The 17,435-nt window shown below is 30.6% G+C and overlaps 1 protein-coding gene across 1 annotated transcript; it reads left to right on the top strand.

Moving 5' to 3' along the window:
- The first annotated feature begins 1,844 nt into the window (after positions 1–1,844).
- PLA-I{GAMMA}1 (alpha/beta-Hydrolases superfamily protein) lies at positions 1,845–7,050 on the top strand. Its single transcript, XM_082899495.1, has 2 exons — positions 1,845–3,235; positions 6,549–7,050. The coding sequence occupies exons 1-2, from the start codon at positions 1,968–1,970 to the stop codon at positions 6,796–6,798; spliced, it is 1,518 nt and encodes a 505-aa protein (XP_082755621.1). The 5' UTR covers positions 1,845–1,967; the 3' UTR covers positions 6,799–7,050.
- Positions 7,051–17,435: the final 10,385 nt, after the last annotated feature.

Genomic DNA, 17,435 nt, shown 5'->3' with positions numbered 1-17,435 from the left:
TAAGGAGTGTGATCCAGCCTCTCTAATGAGAGTAGGAGTATAGATTCTCTTCAATTCATCTTTTATAATGAGCTATCAAAAACACAATAACGAACTTAAATTAGGGTTTATGATTTCTCAACCCCTAGGTCAGAATCAGACTTATAATATGCTGTTTTGAAGGTTTCGAAATAAAGATTTCAAATATGTAATTTTTATAATATGAAAACGAAGCATGTAAAAACAATATGTAGTCAAAGTTACGAAAATCAAATATAAATCTTTATTTTTCTCAAAATTCGGCAATCTAATTTTTGTAAAATTTTGCAAATATAATCTAAATAATATAGATTACAACATATATGAAATTCATGATGATTAGAGATAATTCAAAAATATCAATTTTATGCCCAAATCATATCTATACATATATTCATGCACAAATAACATGAAAATATCTAACAATAGCTTTGATACCAATATATAAATATTTATACACAACGGATTAGCAAGTTCAATCCATACATGTTATGCTCAAACCGAATCGATGGATCATGTGGGTGAATTACGTGTCTCCATTAACGTCTTCGAATAATTCCCAACAGTGGGATAAAACTATTAGAGAACTATCCACATTCTTCACAGTACAAAGGCCTGGTTGTTCTCCCATGACAGAGAGTTAGAAAGAGAAAGGGTGTGTTTGGTTTGGTTTTAGAAAATAAATTTTCAAAAAATTTTTTGGAAAGAGAGTTTAGAATTTTTTTTAATTTGTTTGGTTGCATATTTTGAAAATAATTTTGAATTATAGGAGTTTGTGATGATTTGATATTTTGTTGTAATTAAGTAGATGTGTGTGAGAGAAAAATTGATTAAGAAAGAGAGAGAAGAGAGAAAAATTGATTGATTAATTGATGTGTAAGAGAGAAAGTGATTTAAAAAAAAATTCAAAATTACTAAACCAAACAAAATTTTAAAAAAAAATTTCCAAAATTATTATCTAAAAAACAAATCAAACAAGGTCAAATTTTTTTTTTAGAAATAGTATTCCGTTAAAACTCATATCACATTATACGCAATATATATAAATACAAGAAATATAACCACCCACAACTCTAGCAGCTTAGGAGATGAGATTATGAATTATTATTCCTGAAATAAGATAATTTGAAAATCAAACTACTAAGGTAACTACGTGAGTTTATGAGTCATATCACTATGTGTGTCTAAATCAGGCTAAAATTTAAGACCATTTCCAACGGTTCACCAAAACTGATATCAAATTCAAATTTTGATGAAAAAGCTGTTGTTCACTGCTCCAACGGTTGCACCAAATGAATATCAGATTGAGATTTCATCAAAAAATTTATCAAACTGACGACGAAATACTGATTTCACCAAAACACTGTTGGTGACCGTTGGAGGGAGACCAACCGGTCAACCAGCCGGTTGACCGGCCGGTTGACCAGTAAAAGATTCAAACAGTTCAGGAAAAAAGTTCAAACCGTAAAAAAAAAAAAAAATTGCCTAACCGGTCAACCGGCCGGTCGACCACCCGGTCGTTCCGAAAAAAGTTCAGAAAGTTCAAAAAAAAGTTCAGACAATTCGCGAAAAAAAAAAAAAAAAATTTGCCTAACCGGTCAACCGGCCGGTCGACCACGCGGTTGTCTCGGGATAGATTTGATGAAAGGTGAACCGTTGGAGTGAGTGGTATCAAATTTGGTGAAATTAGTCATTTTTTACTCAAATTTGATAAAAAATTTAAGTCATCGTTGAAGATGCTCTAACCCGATTTTCAACAATTATTACATCGATAAATTTTAAAAATTTATCTAATTTTTAGATTAGTATAGCATTCCATTTTGAGTAACTTGTTGGAGTTCTAATACCAGCTCTCACTTTCTCTCTCCCCCACCCCATCCCTATTTCATTTATTCTCAACCAAATTCATTACTCTCATCCAAGTTGAGCTCCCTCACAAAGACCCTCCAATGGCCATTTCTCCACCCAACACCTCTCTCCCCTTCAAACCACACAACCACGACAACCCTCTTCTCCTTTCCCACAAACACCATTTCTCACCATTCTTACACCAAAAACGTCACTACTTCACACTCTCAACACCACCACATGTCTTGTCCAACCCAACTGAGTCCTCCTCTTCCACCACTCTCACAACCTCTCTCCATACCCAAACCCAAACCCAAACCCAAACCCAACCCTCACTAGCCGAGTCCTGGCGAGACATACTCGGCGACAACGACTGGCTCGGCTTGCTCGACCCAATGCACCCCCTACTACGCTCCGAGCTGATCCGCTATGGCGAGATGGCTCAAGCCTGCTACGACGCCTTCGACTTCGACCCCTTCTCCAAATACTGTGGCAGTGTTAGGTTCACGCGCCGCCACGAATTCTTCACGCGCCTCTCTATGGAAAGTTGCGGCTACGATGTCTCGCGATACCTCTACGCCACTTCCAACATCAACTTGCCCAATTTTTTCAAGAAATCGCGGTGGCCGAAGGTGTGGAGCAAACACGCTAATTGGATCGGCTACGTGGCGGTGTCCAACGACGAGACGTCGAAGCGGTTGGGCCGCCGTGACATAGCCATTGCATGGCGGGGCACGGTGACTCGGCTCGAGTGGGTCGCCGATTTAATGGATTTTTTGCGTCCTATTTCATCGGATAAAATCCCTTGTCCCGATTCGACTGTTAAAGTCGAATCTGAATTTCTCGATCTCTACACCGATAAAGAGGAGAATTGCCGATTTTGCAAATACTCGGCGAGGGAACAAGTCCTAACCGAGGTTAAGAGATTGATAGAGATGTACCCAAACGAGGAATTGAGCATCACGATTACGGGGCATAGTTTGGGTAGTGCGTTGGCGATTTTAAGCGGGTATGATATTGTGGAAACGGGTTTAAACGTGTTGGGAGACAGCCGGGCCGTACCCGTTTGTGTGTTTTCATTTGCGGGCCCTCGGGTCGGGAATGTCCGGTTTAAAGAACGGGTCGAGTTGCTGGGTATGAAGGTATTGAGGGTAGTGAATGTTCACGATATGGTGCCGAAATCGCCGGGGTTGTTTTTAAACGAGACCGTGCCAGCGGCGGTGATGAAGATGGCGGAGGGGCTGCCGTGGTGTTACTCGCACGTGGGGGTAGAGCTGGCTTTGGATCACAAGAACTCTCCGTTTCTCAAACCCGATGGAGACCCGGCTTGTGCCCATAACTTGGAGGCTCACTTGCATCTGCTTGATGGGTTAGTCATTTTGGTTATTTATTTATTAAACAAAATAGTATGGCATTTTTTTATTTGACTTGCAAATATTATTATATTGCACTTGCATTAGCTAAGTATGGACACCAGGTTTTTTTCAATTATTTTTATTTTTTTATTTTTAACAAAGTATGGACACTAGGTTGGTGATAAAAAAATAGAAAAAATATTTCATACGACATCATGGACTCGTGTGATAATAATTTTACATAAAATAAGATAAATTACCATGGCAGTTTTATACTTTATTTCTTATATCATTTTAGTTCTTATGCTTTCAATTGACTCGATTTTGATTATGAATTTATAATTTTGTTTTAATTTGGTCAAATTGATTACAAATCTTATATTTTTTATGAAAAATACGGGTATAAGTGTTACGTGCTATTTTTTTAAGGGTAAAATTATAAACTCACGTTAGTTTGTTTTTGGATAAATTATAAATACACTTTCTGAGGTTTGTTTAAAATACAGATTGCTTATGTGATTTGAAAAATTACAAATACCTTTTATTAAAAAATTTTATTTAACAGAATTAACTAAATAAATGAAATTCATAATTGCTCTCCTATACAATAAAAAAATTACTTAAATTATTAATGAAAACATATTTTTAACATCATTAAAAACTGTTAATTGACTTGATGATTTATTAATAAAATGGATGATTTGTTATGAAATTAGAAACTTCAGGGGGTGGAATGTAATTTTCAAAATCATAAGAGACGATTTATATTTTAATCAAACCTCAGGAGTGTATTTGTATTTTTTTAGTGATAATTTTTCAAAAAAAAACACGAACAATATTATTAATTAAATCAAATTAGAACAAAATTTAAAATAAAAGTTAAAATTAAGTCACTTAAAATAATATAAAAAGCAAAATATAAGAACTATGGTTGTAATTTATCTAAAAAAATATAGAAAATGTATCGGCGATAAATTAGTTGACAGTGATTTTAATAAGAGTGTCATTGAAAATAGTTTATTGGGTTGTTTTTTAGATTAAAATAATGTCAAAATAATTTTAATTTTAATACAATTTTTTTTCTTATATTTTTATATGCAGTCATATATTATTATTTTTTACATGTATATTGACATGACCTTTTAAATAGGTAACCATCAACACTTTTCCTCCTGTAAGAAATAAACATAATAAATAACCATAGTTTTAGCTTAGTGTTTCGTGTAGTTCCATTTTCTAGGATAAAATTATACAGGTTAAACTCTTATAAAGGAGAATTTTGATTGTTTATTTCTCTTCACATGTGGATTTATTATTGGACTTGGGCTGGGTTATATGTAACCAGTAGTGAATATTGGACTTTTTAATTATTGTTAAATTAATAATCTATTAGATGTAATATTTTTATATTTGTAATTATTTTTCTCTCGATTTTAAATAAATAATTCTTCAGTGCGCAAGTACATATTATATGTACTTGCATAAATTTTCACAAATATATGTAAGTTATCTTATAAAATTACGTAAATTTTTATAAATATATGTAAGTTAACTTATAAAAATTTAAAAAATTATAATTTACATATATTTATGAAAATTTACGTAATTTTATAAAATAACTTACGAAATAGTTGTTTTCTTAAGAAAATTAATTGCATCTTTTTTTTTTTTCGTTTTTTGTCTTCATTTATATGTTTTAGACAACATTTATTTTTAAGTAACTTTTTGCAACATTTTAACCACTTATTTAAAAAGACCAACTTATCAAAGATGCTCATACACTCATTAATATTTTATGCTAGTTAGATTAGAAGACAGAAACTACTTAAGTAAGAAATAATAAATCATCATGATGGGATGGGATTATCTTTTAAAATAAATATAAAAAAATAGTTAGGGCCAAAGCTAGCAATTTAATTAATTAGTGGGCATGTTGGAATTGCATATATTATAGGCATATGATTTTGATAGCTGGCGGGCTGACACTATAGGATTTATTATGTAATGTGGGGTAAGCTAGCTCACAAGCAATACAAAACAAAAAAAAGAAAAATACACATCTTGTCCTATTGCCTTATATTAATCTTCTAATAGTTAAGTTTGGGCTTTCAATAAAAGCAAAAGAATACAAAAACGTTTTGTGTATTTTGTAAGAAAACGATGCAATTGTTATATATCTTGTTAATCAGCATTCCATGTATATTGTTTAATAAAATTTAAAATAATAAATAATATATGATTATTTTATGTTTATTAAGGGATTATTTGGGGTGTTTTAAATAAGTGTACTTTTTGTCTTTTTGGACTAAAAAATTGAGGAAAAAAAATATGGATGTTTGGATTAACTTTTTGACTTTTTATGACAAAGGCCAAGTTTGGGAACACCCCAAAAAGTTAAAAAGTCAAAAAGTTACTCAAAAAGTTAAAAAGTTATCACTATTCACCAAAAGTCAACAATTACGGCTGCACAACTCCCAATTCTAATTTTCTCCTACAAATCAATTTTTACAATTTTTTATTACACATTTTTCCATAAAAAGTCAAAAAGTTAACCCAAACATTCATATTTTCAACCTCAACTTTTTAGTCTAAAAAGACAAAAAGTGCACTTATTTAGTCTTCCCAAACTTGGCCAAAATGTGTATTAAAAAATTGTATAAATTAATGTGTAGAAGAAAATTAGGATTGAGAGTTGTGCAACCGTAATTTTTGACTTTTGGTGAATAGTGATAACTTTTTAACTTTTTGACTTTTTTTAAGATTGTCAAACTTGGCCTAAGATTCGTTTGACAACTTTTAATTTTAACTAAAAAATTAAAAAGTCACTATAAGTTGTCACATTATTTTCTCTATTTTTTACACATTTTTATAAAAAGTTAAAAAAATATTAAAATAATATGTTCCTAAACGAGATCTTAATTAGTGTAATAAGTGTATATTTTAAGCGATGGCAGTACCGATTTTCTATCCGGATATTTTTTATCACCTTGTCTCAATTTTTTTATTTACTACTTGATCAAGTTAAAGAGATCTCGTGTGATAACGTGATAACTTTGAATTCGAGTGAGGTAAAGAAATATTTGAAAAAGACAACTTTGAATTCGAGGAAGGTAAAGAAAGATTTGAAAAAGACATTAGTCTTTTTTAAGCTTCTTTAGAAATGAACATGCTTAAAACTAACATTTACAGTTTATTTTAATTCCTCCAACTCAAATCTTAACATTTTAATGAAGTGTAAAAATTTTTATCAACTAAAACTAAACCCTAATTTTCCATTAAAGAAAAAAAAAAACCTAAACTCTAGATGTACGGTGTTTGTGATGACAGGTACCATGGAAGAGGGCATAGATTTGTGCTAGCAAGTGGGAGGGACCCAGCACTGGTGAACAAGGCCTGTGATTTTCTCAAAGATCACCACATGGTCCCACCTCACTGGAGGCAAGATGAGAACAAAGGTATGGTACGAAACAGGGCCGATGGCCGTTGGATTCAACCTGAACGGCCCAAACTTGATGACCACCCTAACGACATGCACCGTCACCTCAGCCAATTGGGTCTCCCTTCCACCAACCACTAGGAAAACAAAATAAAATAATAAAAGAAAATCAACTACGATGAGGATCAGTTCATGATATGTGGGCTCACTTTGAGTTCACCTCAGATCTCGACCGTTCCTTTTTTTTACTGTTGTTCCAGTATATCACTTATGTATAAAATTAATTTGACTGGACATCGTCAATCATATAATTGTGTTACATTTATTTTTAAAAAAATAAATATTGTGTATGATTTTAAGAATAAATCATTCACTTTTTTTTAATAAATAAAATTATATGACTATGAACTAATTTTTTACTTGTGCTATTAAAAACTGTGAAAATTATTTTACATAAAATAAAATAAAATGAGCCTTGATGTTATGATGCCTACCCAACATTCATGAGACTTATTTACTTATTATGGATGAGCCTTTAACCTTAGTAATATTTTTTTTTGGTCGATAGATAGATCACCAGCGTGATAATATAAAAAGTGATGGAATTAATAAAAGTGGTGATTTTCTATTGAACATTTAAAAAAAGAAAAAAAATTACTGAAAGGAGCTTTGAAAATTTAAAAAAAAAAAAGTCTTTAATATTAAGATTTTATAAGATAAAAGATATATAATATTTTTATAATAGTTGAGGTCTTTTAATATTTTTACAGAGAAAATTGACAAAAAAAATTTGTTCCGACACAAAGAAATTTTGTTCTGACACAAAGAAATTTTATTTTCTCATAGAAAAATTTCGTTGATCTCATAAAGAAATTTTGAAATTTCTTTAATATGATTGCAGAGAAATTTTATCAAGGGATCTTAACTAATAAAAAAAAAATATTGGACTTCTCCTACTATTCAAAGTTGAAGAAAGATATTTCACCAATTGTTTTTTAAAAAAAAGAAAAAAAAGAAAAAAAAAACCTTTTGTAGTTGAACCTATATGTTTACTTACAAACCTGCGGCTTATATTTGTATCTCTTGTTAGATTTATTAGTAGAATGATCTTTACAATTGTTTAATCATAGTTTTGTAAAAGTATTTTAAAATCATAATTTTTCCCTACATTATAAATAATTAATATAAATATCAAATATCAAATAGAATAATTCAAAAATATAAATAAAAAATAATGTCTTTATGAATGTAATCAGAAAAGTCATAAAGAAATAAAAGGAAAGAGGAAGAGAATAGAGAAAAAAGAAAAGGTAAATTATGGGTTAGTCCTATATAAGTCTTGTATTTTTTTTAATATACCAATAAAACTTAAAATATTTATTTTTTCCCCAACACTTTTGGCAATATTGATAGGTTAAAAAAGAAGTAAAACTTATAAGTAAATAAATTTGATCAATAAGGCTAACCCATAAATCCTACAAAAAGAAACTTAAATCACTGGGAATTAACTTTTTATTGAATTTTTTGATTGTTTACGAAAAAAAAATGTAAAAAAATAGAGATAATCTATTATCTTTTTAAAATAATTTTTTAAAATTTTGACTAAAAAGATAAGTTCTCAAATGAAGCCTTAGCCGCAAAATGGACCTTCAGCTCATGAATGTGTTGGACTGGATGGAAGCCTTTTTATGAAAAAAAAAAGAAAAAAAGAAAAAAAAAAGGTGGGGTTTTAGAGGATGACTTGGAATTTTCTTTACTTCAAGAAATAACATGGGACATTTAAGGCCTATTTGTCCAAATCGTACTGGTTAATTTTAAGTGAAAATTATTGAAAAGTTTAGGGTAAAAAAATTATAAGTTAACTCAAGGGGTTGTGGCATTGTGGTAAGGCTTTGGGGTTTAAGCCCCAAGGTCACACGTTCAATTCCCTCATTGGGCCAATCTCTTGGGTGAAGCACTGTTGGTTAGGAGTTTGGACCTCAAAGATGCCTAATCAGCTACTTGGTGTGGGTTTAATACTCCCCCGCTGTGCAAGTCTTGACTTAATCGAAGCTTGCCTTGGGAGGTCGGGACAAGCTTCTAGGTTATAGTCTCTTACTCGGAACGGACAACAGGACACCCTGGTGATCTCCTCATGGGGCGCTGTCTTGGACCTGCGGGAGGGTGAGAGGATTTCCCTGTAACAAAAAAACAAAAAACAAAAAAATTATAAGTTATTAGGTTTAGTGAATATTTTTTGTTAGTCAGAGATTTGCCATTTGTGAAATAGTTTGGTAAAAAGCTTTTTTGTTGACTTTGAAGGACATTTATTTTTAATTTTACCCCTTAATACATCTGTTGACTTTTCATTGACTATCTGTTCAAATTTATATCTGTTTTTTCAAATTATTTTCTATCTGTTCAAATTTTATATCTATTTGTTCAAATTTTTTCCTTTATCTGTTCAAATATGCGTCCAAAATTTGTTATCTATCCAAATTTTATTTGTACAATTTTTTATCTATTGAAACATATCTGAACATATTTGACTTTTATTTTATATGTTAAAAATAAAAAATTCAACAAATTTGTTATTTTATCTATTGAAATCAACCATTCACACTCACTATTCAGAAGAAGAATCAAGTCGTGTTTGTGTTCCTCAATGCTAAAAGAGATCAATTTATGGAATAAAAAGTGAAAACATCCACCAACCCTAATCAAAACCTAAAAATTCATAATCAACTGCAAAATTATTTTTCTTATCTCAATTAAATTTTTTTATAAACTTCACACATAGACTTGTTTAACTTTGGATTTTCAACATAGATCTGTGATATATACAGATTTGTGTTGAAATACCAATTGCAGAAAAGAAGAAAACCCACAATTATACCTTTCCTTACTTGTTTCTTTTCATTTTTTTCACCATGTCTTCAGCTAGAGATGAAGAAATAGTCTATGAATTTCCACTATTCGTTCGTGTATACAAAATGGCAGAGTATAAACATTAACAGCCATTGATACTATTTTCCCCCCTCAACCAATCCCAACACCGTTGTCTAGTCCAAAGACATAGTAATCGATCCAAAGACTGGCTTATCTGCAAGACTCTACATCTCCAAAACCTCCAACCTAAGAAACACGAACACGTGACACAATACAGACACATGGACATGTAAATTTTCAAAAAATGCAAGACAAGACATGTTGGGGACATTGCAAAAAATAAAATTTTGTATATTTATTATATGTCATATTTTTAAATGTTTAATATATATTTTATGTCAAATATTTAATTTTATCAAATTTATCAACTTTAGGTATGTTATTTTAGTAAAAAAAAATTAAAAATCTTAATTTTTTTTTTAAAAAAAATTGTTCTTAGCGTATCCTTAACGTGTCCTCAATATGTCCACAGCGTGTCCTAGTGTGTCTCGACTTTTTTTAGCGTGTCTGGAGCATGTCCGTGTCTGACACATGTCAAACACTCGTACGTGACCTCCATAGAGGTGTCTGTGCTTCATAGCCCCCAACCCATATCACAAACTTTCTCTCATTGTTTACTTCCACAATGGTGGCTTTTGCGTCGAAACTACCTTATCTCAGTCAGATCTTGGCAGATCGGTGCGCATTGCTCACGACGGCAACTGTCTTATCAGATCCGGTAGAGAAGGAGAAGTCGGGGCAACGAGGAGAGAAGATGAGGAGAATGAGATAGAGAGAGAGAGAAACATATCATCTTCATCGTTGATCTTGACGTTCATTGAAGAACAACAGTTCTATTACGGTCTAGTTCAAAGGCAAGATCAAGTTGTAGGAACTGATATTGAAGGTCTTCATAGTCATCGCATTGTTTGAGTCCTTGAAGGCCATTTCGGTGGCGATAGGGTATATGGCCCATGAAATCCAACTGTCGGACTTCCTCGAAGCTCCTAATTGTTTAATTAATTTAATAAAAATAAACAAATAAAGAAAAATAAAATATTTGATTTTATAATTATACATGCTAAAATGTAATCTGATTTAAAATTAGAAGCATTGTTGCTACAAAAACATAACAATGTGGTTAATATATTGTTTGAGTCCAAATCAAAACAACCATGAAATTATCAAAATGTTTAGGGTTAGGATGAAATTAAGGGAAAGGTAAGCCCAATGGTGGCATTCCTAGCATAAGCCACTTGTATGAGAATTAATGCATGGATGGTGATTCACCTTGGTGCTTATAGGATGAATCGCCTCCTTAGGCTTAAGTATAAAAGGGGGATTGGAGTAGTAACTAGGCAGTAGAAGAATAAATAAATAAATAAATAAATAAAAACAACAACAACAATAAACCAATAAGCCAGTACGGAGAAGAGTCGAGGAAATCAGAGAAAATAGGAAGAAAATAGTAGGGGTCAATATTAAGATAAGTTATATTATATCTTCAGTAATCATAAATTTTTTTATAAATTATTTTATGCAAATCATGTTTTTTTAATTATATTAACATTCAATTATGTTATTCATTTTATGAGCCTTGCTTATTTAAAATTAAAATCTATGGATATGATTGTTTAAATTTTAAAATTTATTTGACAATGAGTATATAACCATTTATTTTTATAAGTATCACCACGACAGTTCCATACCTTGGGGACTTAAATAACCGTTGATCCTCTGAATTGCCACTTTAGTAAACCTCAAAAGGTCACATACCTTGGGGAACCTAAATAACCGGCCCTCTGATTAGTCATTTCATGACCTTCTGTCTGTCATAGATCCATTGACCCTCTGTTATATTCTGTATCGTGGTTATGATTGTTTGTATTATATGTTTGTTATTCAAAATAATTTATTCGAGCCAAACTATTCATTATTTAGCCTAAATAATTATCCATGGTGATTTGTATACTCTTATACTCTTAGTATAATATTCCTCACTCTGTCATGTGCTTATAGCTATTAAAACCCATTCAAGTGAAAAAACTTAAGGAAGAATGGTTTTACCTCATTGATTAGGACCCAGATTTGATATAAACATCTTGTTTCTTTTTTTTTCTTCTTTTTTTTCATATTTATTTATTATCTGTTACATAAATAATAATTTCCATGTATGCTTTAGATGTTTATCTACATCTTTTATTTCATTTCGCTACATTATTTAATTTAGTTACTTTGAACTAATCTTAGAAATTTTAGAATTTAACAAGTTGTGAATCCAACCCTAGGCACCAGTATACGTCGTGACAGAAGCATCGACGAAAACTATGGCAAGATTAGCGAAACCGTGGGTAAAAGCCCTAAAATTAGGGTAGAAAAGCAAAAAGATGCCATTGAAGACATAGAAGAGAGAAAGAGAGAGATTGAGGAGAAAGAGAGAGAGAGAGGTTAGAGTTTCAAGAATGAGAATGGAAGAGAATGGTGGGTATGAAATAGATAGAGAGAGAAAGATGGAGGAGAAAGAGAGAAGGTTTTGATTATAGGAGGAATAGATATGCGTGGATCGTATAAGGGTAGTTTTGTCCTTTTGCAGAAACATGTCCTTATGGACAGAGTAATTCAGTGGGTGGATTTTGAACCGAAGAAATCTAAAATTAGATTTATGGACCGAATACTTTAACAGTTGTTTGGATGATTTTTTTTGTGTGTGTGTGTGTGTTATTTAAAAGAGAAATTTAGAATTTGATATGAAAATTGGGAAATTCTAATATTTACACCCTTGAAAGGGGTGTATTATATGCATCCCCTAATTATGTGATTTTCTTACTTAGTTATGATATTATTTTAGTTATGATTTATGAAATTTTTAATTATGTCTCATATTGTATTTAGTTATGACAATTTTCTTTTAGCTATGACTTAAAAAGTATGAAATTATGTCATCTTCTTCTTTAATTATAAGATATATATGATACACACCATTTAGTATTTCCCATGAAAAAATTTTCTCAAATTATTTTTGGATTTTTTCCTTCAAAAAAACACCTTTTTAAAAAATTAAAATTATTTTCCCACAAAAAAAAAGAGTGTTTTTCTAAGATTTTTATTTCCAAAAATATAAAAGCAAAAATAAATTTTTAAAAGCGATACCACAAACAAGACATATACAACACAGTGCTTACCAAACCCTACTTTTGGCTCTTCTCTGAAAACCCTCTTCCCACTCTCTGCTGCTGGGTAAATTTTCGTTTTTCGATTTTTTGTTCTTTGATTTTCTGATTATATATATGTGTGCGTGTTTATGTGGTTTAAAAAGCATGATTTTAAGCATTTCCTTGTGATTTTCCATCACAAAATTGAACTATCGAACAATAATATCATTGGGTTTTGTGGGCTATAGAAAGAGAAGTGAAGTTCTAAGAATTGCTTGAATATTCATCTTCATTTTCTGTTCTTTTGTTTTTTCCCTTCTAATCAGTAGGGCATATTGGAATGGACTTCTCTCTTGTTACTCCATTATTTCTTATTGTTGTCTTGATTCCGCTATTCTCAATTGTTTTTAAGGTTTTGTTGTCATTGGTTAACAAAGTTATGCATTATACAATTATTTTAAGCTTGTTGACAAACAAAACTACAAATCGTGACACGCATGATGTATGTGCATAGGATTGTTTCCTTCTAGCAAGAAAGAGTTGTAAAGAGTCCCAATTGAATTCAAAATCTATAAACTGAAATAGTTTTTTGACTTTTGTAGAATGTGTGGTTAATGCAAAATTTTAATTTTCATGTTTGCACCAAAGTTTGTGAAACCGAATCTGGTATTTGTTGGGCAAAATTGGTACGCAAAAATAGCATAATGGAGTTCACAATAACTTGGGTGCTTATTATCATTATTGTTTTATTATAATAAAATAATAATCTTGTTAATAATCTTGTTTCATTATAATCTTGTTTTCATACAGTTTTTTATTTTATTTTATTTTATTATTATTATTATCATTATTATTTTTTTGTGAGTGTTGCCTAATTATGTGATTTTCTTATTTAGTTATGATATTATTTTAGTTATGACTTATGAAATTTTTGATTATGTCTCAATTGTATTAAGTTATGGCAATTTTTTTTTAGTTATGACTCAAAAAATATAAAATTATATAGTGATTTCGGTTTTAACCCGACCCTTAAGGTGTGTTTGTTTGGACGGACTGGATAAGAAGAGATTGTAATCCATCGGACTATTAGTCCTGGATACATTTGGACTGGATTTGTATCTTATGTTTGTTTAGTCATGAGATTAGATGTCTGGATTAGACTATTTTTAGCGAATTCAATGTTTGGTTGGACAAACTGGATAAGGATAAATATTCAAAATACTATTTTACCCTTGTAATTTAACAACACTAAAAAAATAATTTTATTTAATATATAAATCTAATTTTTTAATAACACTAAAAAAATTTAATTTATAAGGTCATAATTTTTAATTTATTATTTTTAATTATATTTAATTTATAATTTATATTTTTTATTTAATATGTAATTTTAAATTAACAACACTAAAAAAATAATTTTATTTAATATATAAATTTAATTTTTAACAATACTAAAAAAATTTAATTTATAAGGCCATAATTTTTAATTTATTATTTTTAATTAAATTAAATTTATAATTTATATTTTTTATTTATTATGTAATTTTAAATTAACAACACTAAAAAAATAATTTTATTTAATATATAAATTTGATTTTTTAACAACACTAAAAAAATTTAATTTATAAGACCATAATTTTTAATTAAATTAAATTTATAATTTATATTTTTTTAATATATAATTTTAAATTAACAACACTAAAAAAATAATTTTATTTAATATATAAATTTGATTTTTTAACAACACTAAAAAAAATTAATTTGTAAAGGCTATAATTTTTAATTTAATATATAATTTTAAATTAACAACACCAAAAAAATAATTTATAAATGTTCAAATGACTATTTCACCCATTTCCAATTGTTTATTAGGTAATAACATGAGGGTAAAATAGACATTTCGCACATTAATCCCATGGGATACCAATCCCATGGAAATAATCTCAGCCCTCCCCTTAGGATACAATAATCCCTCATATGAGGGACTAATAGTTCGGAGGGACTATTAATCCAGAACAAAAAAATTGAACCAAACAATAGACTATTAGTCCGGATGGACTAATAGTCCAATCCCATGGAATAATTCCTCAAAATAAACACACTCTTATTGTATCCAGTACTTAGGTTTCATGATTTCGTATTGTTGTTTACATCTTATTTCCCTTGTATATCCTTAAATATGGCTATTGGATGATTATGGTTGCGTTTGGGACAGGTTGATTGCTTAATTTCCAAACTCGTTGCCCAGATTTTTGCTCCTCCGCTCGAGCGACGCTCGAGTGGGCTTTGGGAACTCTCAATACTTTTGCACGTCTGTAAAACTATTGGGAGAGTGTATTCTACGCTCAAGCGGTTCTTTCTGCGCTTGAGCGGGCTCAGTTCGAACGGCTTTTCTTGCACTTGAGTATTGGCCTGTTGTCTGCAAAACTACTGGGAGTGTAGATTCTGCGCTCGAGCGTCACTTCTTGTGTTTGAGCGAAACAACTTATTGTGTTTGATGCTTAAGCCTCACTTCTTGCGCTTGAGTGGACTGTGCATATATCAGTTCATAACAGTCACTTTTTACATCACTTTTTCGTCTTTTTCTCTCTCTAAAATATTTCAAAACCCTAGATCTTGAGTTTTTCTCTCTAGAACTCACATTTTCATCTAGATCCATTGGCTTCTTTACCCTAGTATCTTTGGGAAAAAGGTAAAGCACCTCAAGGGCTACGTTTTGATCCAAATAAACCTTAGTTTTGGCATTTTTGGAGTTCCTTCATTACTTTGCTTGTCTCCTCACTTTGAAGTAGGGATTTTCTATACTCTTTTATGATTTTTAGCTTAGTTATTTGTTATTGTGTAAATAATGTTGGGATTTGAAGGATTTTAGACAAACCTAGGGTATTGGTCTAAAATCAAAAGAGGTGTTTTCAAATAAAGGTATTGAAAATGGTTATGGGTATAGATATGAGGATGTATTGTGTTGAATTTGTTGATTTTGACACATGAGTTGGATTTGGAAGAGAATGGAGCTTTGCTCTAAAATGTTTAAAATAATTATTTTGTATTAATAATGAAATTGGTGTTGGACATATGAAATTGGATGAATGTTTATATATATGGTGGAGTTGGATATGTATTACCTCTTACCTATGGAAATTTGGATAATTTATCTGTCTTGGAGATTGTAAATCTATTTAGAAATATTTATTTTGGGCTATCGGTGGAAGATAACTATGATTGTTGTAAAAATTACATAAGAATTGGGTGAATCGAAACTAATCTCTTAACTGTTGTCATTAAATATGACCGTGTTTTAATACATTGTATATGTATGATATTTGGGAGGAGAAAATGGATGTAATTCATGTTTGGGAGAAGAAATGAGATGGGCTCCATTGAATTAAGTTGGCCTGTGTATCTAGGGTGAAAGTCCCGAAAACTGCACGTATACATAGGTGTTGATCCCACAGATGAATTTTTCGTATAATGGCAAGGTTAAAGTGATTGTATAATGATTGTATTAGTTAGAGAACCACTATATTGTAGCCTCGGTTGGGTTGTTTAGACAACAATGGACTTGACTTGTGGATTGACGTGAAATGAACTGTTATGAAATGAATTAAGATGAAATAGCTTGAAATATGAAACTTGACATATTATGATATTGTAAGAATATGAATGAGTTTAACATGGGCATTGTATGTGTACATCATACTTATATCTTTGTTAAGATTCATATATTGTGCTAGATTGTTTGTACTGGGCTTTGACTCACCCTATTTGAGGAGGGAAAAAAAAAACCATTTTCAAGTACTGGTAATATGCCTCCGCCAAGGACTTAGCTTGGGAAGATTGTGGAGCTGAAGACTCACTTTTGTTTATTTTGTATTTACTTTTCACAAGCCGAGGGCTTTATTTGTATTGAGCTTATGACTTATTTTGTTGTAACCAAGCATGGTCTTGGAAAGATGTAAGCCGTTAGGGCATATGATTATCTGTATAGCTTTCATTTCTTATTACCTCTTGTAATACATGTTGTAGGTTCAGGATGAACGATTTATGAATGTGTATCGCATGTGTCACATTTTGTATATTAACTCCGATTAATGAAAGCTTCTAATGTTATTTATATCACATTGTACTAGTGTTTGGAGTTAGTTTATTGTAATTATTTTGGGGGCGTGACAAATTATGTCATTTTCTTCTTTAGTTATAAAGTATATATGGTACACATTATTTATTATTTCCCATGAAAAAATTTTCTCAAATTATTTTTGGATTTTTTTTCTTCTAAAAAACACCATTTTAAAAAATTAAAATTATTTTCCCACAAAAAATTTAAAAAAGATGATGAGTGTTTTTCTAAGATTTTTATTATTTTTATTTCCAAAAATATAAAAGCAAAAATAAATTTTTAAAAGCAATACCAAAAACAAGGCATATACAACACAGGGCTTACCAAACTCTACTTTTAGCTCTCCTTTGAAACCCTTTTCTCACTCTCCGCCACCGGGTAAATTTTCGTTCTTTGATTTTCTGATTTTATATATGTGTGTGTGTGTGTTCATGTGGTTTAAAATGCATGATTTTAAGCGTTTCCTTGTGATTTTCCATCACAAAATTGAACTATCGAACAGTATAATATCATTGGGTTTCGTGAGTTATAGCAAGAGAAGTAAAGTTTTAAGAATTGCTAGAATATTCATCTTCTTTTTCTGTTCTTTTGTTTTTTCC

This window comes from Camellia sinensis, chromosome 12, assembly GCF_055761805.1.
Source record: "Camellia sinensis isolate YWXY chromosome 12, ASM5576180v1, whole genome shotgun sequence".
Lineage (NCBI taxonomy): Eukaryota > Viridiplantae > Streptophyta > Magnoliopsida > Ericales > Theaceae > Camellia > Camellia sinensis.
This window is presented reverse-complemented; position numbering and strand designations above follow the sequence as displayed.